Source organism: Pteropus alecto, unplaced genomic scaffold (assembly GCF_000325575.1).
Source record: "Pteropus alecto unplaced genomic scaffold, ASM32557v1 scaffold7, whole genome shotgun sequence".
NCBI classification, from domain to species: Eukaryota; Metazoa; Chordata; class Mammalia; order Chiroptera; family Pteropodidae; genus Pteropus; species Pteropus alecto.
This window is the reverse complement of record NW_006494614.1, coordinates 65,092,366-65,094,847: the sequence shown is the minus strand read 5'-3', so window position 1 is coordinate 65,094,847 and position 2,482 is coordinate 65,092,366. Positions and strand designations below refer to the sequence as shown.

The 2,482-nt window shown below is 56.3% G+C and overlaps 1 protein-coding gene across 1 annotated transcript in view; it reads right to left on the bottom strand.

Annotated features, from left to right (window-relative positions):
• GPI (glucose-6-phosphate isomerase) overlaps positions 1 to 2,476 on the bottom strand; it is a 20,364-nt gene extending 17,888 nt beyond the window's left edge. Inside the window, exons 1-3 of the mRNA XM_006926794.2 lie at positions 2,282 to 2,476; positions 1,085 to 1,175; positions 696 to 764 (exon numbers count right to left, since the gene is read on the bottom strand). Of these exons, the coding sequence (XP_006926856.1) occupies positions 696 to 764; positions 1,085 to 1,175; positions 2,282 to 2,403 (282 nt within the window). The 5' untranslated portion in view covers positions 2,404 to 2,476. The remainder of the gene's footprint in view (positions 1 to 695; positions 765 to 1,084; positions 1,176 to 2,281) is intronic.
• Positions 2,477 to 2,482: the final 6 nt, after the last annotated feature.

Below are 2,482 nucleotides of genomic sequence, written 5' to 3'. Positions count from 1 at the left end.
CTTGGGACTCCAACCCAGGGAGAGGCTCACTCTGGTAGAGGGCTTCGTGCAAGCCTGCACGACCCCACTCCTGTCCCACAGTCCAGGAAGCCCTCTTTGAGTGTATCCTCCCTCAGCCTAGCCCAGCAGTGCAAGACAGGTTGCGTTTGAATTCTGGCTCTCCCTTTACAGATATGGCATCTTGGATGTGTCTTGACTTCTGAGCCTCAGGTTCCTCATGTATAAAATGAGAATAACACTTGGATGCACCTCTCAGCGCTCAATGATTATTATGCCTCCAGACTTAATATTCCATAGCAATTCAGGAACAGGGCCTCCAAGTCCTAGCCTTACTACTGCTTTTTAATGACTCCTACATTGAGGAGGCTGATCTTTTGCCATAAGATCCTTCTTTTCACTAATAAAACTTGTAGCAAAGCTAAATCAGAATTAAGTTATCCAAGCATGCCTTAAGAAGCCCTCTCCTCGTAGGCTTGAGACACCCGGAGCCATTCCATGCTCACCAGATCCAGAATGCCAGACTTAGGGAAGACATACTCTAAGGCCCTGCAACCTACTGGAGGAAATAAGCCTTCAGGCCTTTAGTGAAGCAAAAGTATTGCCTAAGAGGAGGGGTGAAGACATGATGAGGCTAACGGTCAGATGAACTCTAAAGGGAAGGAAGAGGCCCCAGAGAATCCACAGAGTCTGCTCACCTCGGTGAAGTTGATCTTCTCACCATTGAACATGCGTTCCCGTGCAGCCTCCACACCCCTGGACTTGGCCTAGGAAGAGAAGAAACCGAGGCCTGGTTCCACCACATTGGCCACGAAGACACCAAGTTCCCAACTGCAAGGCTTGGTGCAGCCCATAGGGGGCTGAAAATGGCTACAGCCTGACACCCTCCTCCACTGCCTGGGAAGGGTCTGCTCAGAACCTGAGCCAGTGCCAGGAGCTCAAAGCCCTGCACTGGCACACAGGCAGTCACTGAGGTCCACTGAGAGAAGGAAGTAAAGATGCTCAAGGACTTCTGGGGGCTTCCAGGAACCCAGCTTGCCCACCACACCATGGGTCACAGGTCAAGTCTCCCACAGCAGAATATTACCAGGTCCACCAACATCTGCATCACACCCTCTGTCACAAGGTTCTTGGAGTAATCCACCAGAATACGCCCATGGTTGGTGTTGAGTGTCAAGCTGCAGAAAGATGACAGAAGCCGTTGACCAGACCCCAGGTCCCCCCAGCCTGCTCCCTGACCAGAACTGCTTCTAGAAAGAACATCATCCTTGTGCCTCCACCGAAACAGGCCTCAGCTGCCAAGCACAGTGGTCGTGTCTGTCACCTGCCTGTCCACCTGGCTAACGCAGCAGCAACAACACAGTGAAAACAGTCGTGTCTGTCACCTGCCTGTCCACCTGGCTAACGTAGCAGCAACACAGTGAAAACGGCCACCCTGTGAACTGAGATGCAGACCTTGGATGAGGAGCCATTCTTCCGCTAAAACTGAGCTGGGGGATGGGAAGACAGAGAGCTGGATGCACTGCCCCTGCCCAGCCCAGGGAGTGACCACCCCCTTCCAGAGCTTCCACTCTGTGGAAGGACCCAGATGACAGGGCTGACCACCGGAGATTTCCAGTCTGGAGCCACAGACCTCCCCTCCCCAACTTACCTGCATCAGTGCCCCCAAAACATGCTCAACCCTATTCTTGCCCCTCCCCCCCAAACTTCCTCCAACAGATTCCTTTCCATTTCCTGGTCCTTCACAGGTCTCCAGTCCTAGCCTCTTCAGCAGAAATCATGCCCCCACATCTCTCTCTACCTTTCCAGCAGGCTCCCTGCGAATCCCCTAGGCCTGCCCCCACCCTGACCGCACCCCGCAGGCAGTCCCAATCCCATTCTCGGGGGAGAGCGGATGGAAGGAGGCCATTCTTCTCCGCCTGCTACGTCAGTGAGGGTCCCTCCGTACAAGAGCGGAAAGAGTCCCTTCTCAAACCGTGAGAGCTGGACGGTGGGGGCGGGAGGAGGGTGAGGGAAACGTCCTCGTGAGGGGAAGCCGCGGAGGGGCCCACTTCTCATGACTAAGCAGCCCCGGCCCCAGGACCTCCGACGAGACCCGGGAACCCGCTTCAAGGAGACGTCAAGGACAAAGTGCGGCCTGGACCTCGATCCGTGGCTGGGGTTCCCCGGAGACTGTCGGCCTGCGCCCCGGCTCTCGTCCTGCACACCCTGAGCGGATGTGCTGCGGGTTCGCGTACCCTAATCCCGTCCCGCACGTACCGCCCGCCTCTGGCCCCGAGCGCACCTGAAGCGATTAAAACGTTCCTTGTCCGCTTCGAAAAGGCGGCGCAAGTTGAGGTCAGAGCCATGCTCGCGGTGCCATTCCTGCAGCTTCTGGAATTGTGGATTCTTGGTGAGCGCAGCCATGGCGAGAGCAGCAGGGTGCACAGGATGGGACGTGAGCCGAGGAGGAAGGAGGGCGGGCGGCGCGCGTCAAGCCCAAGCC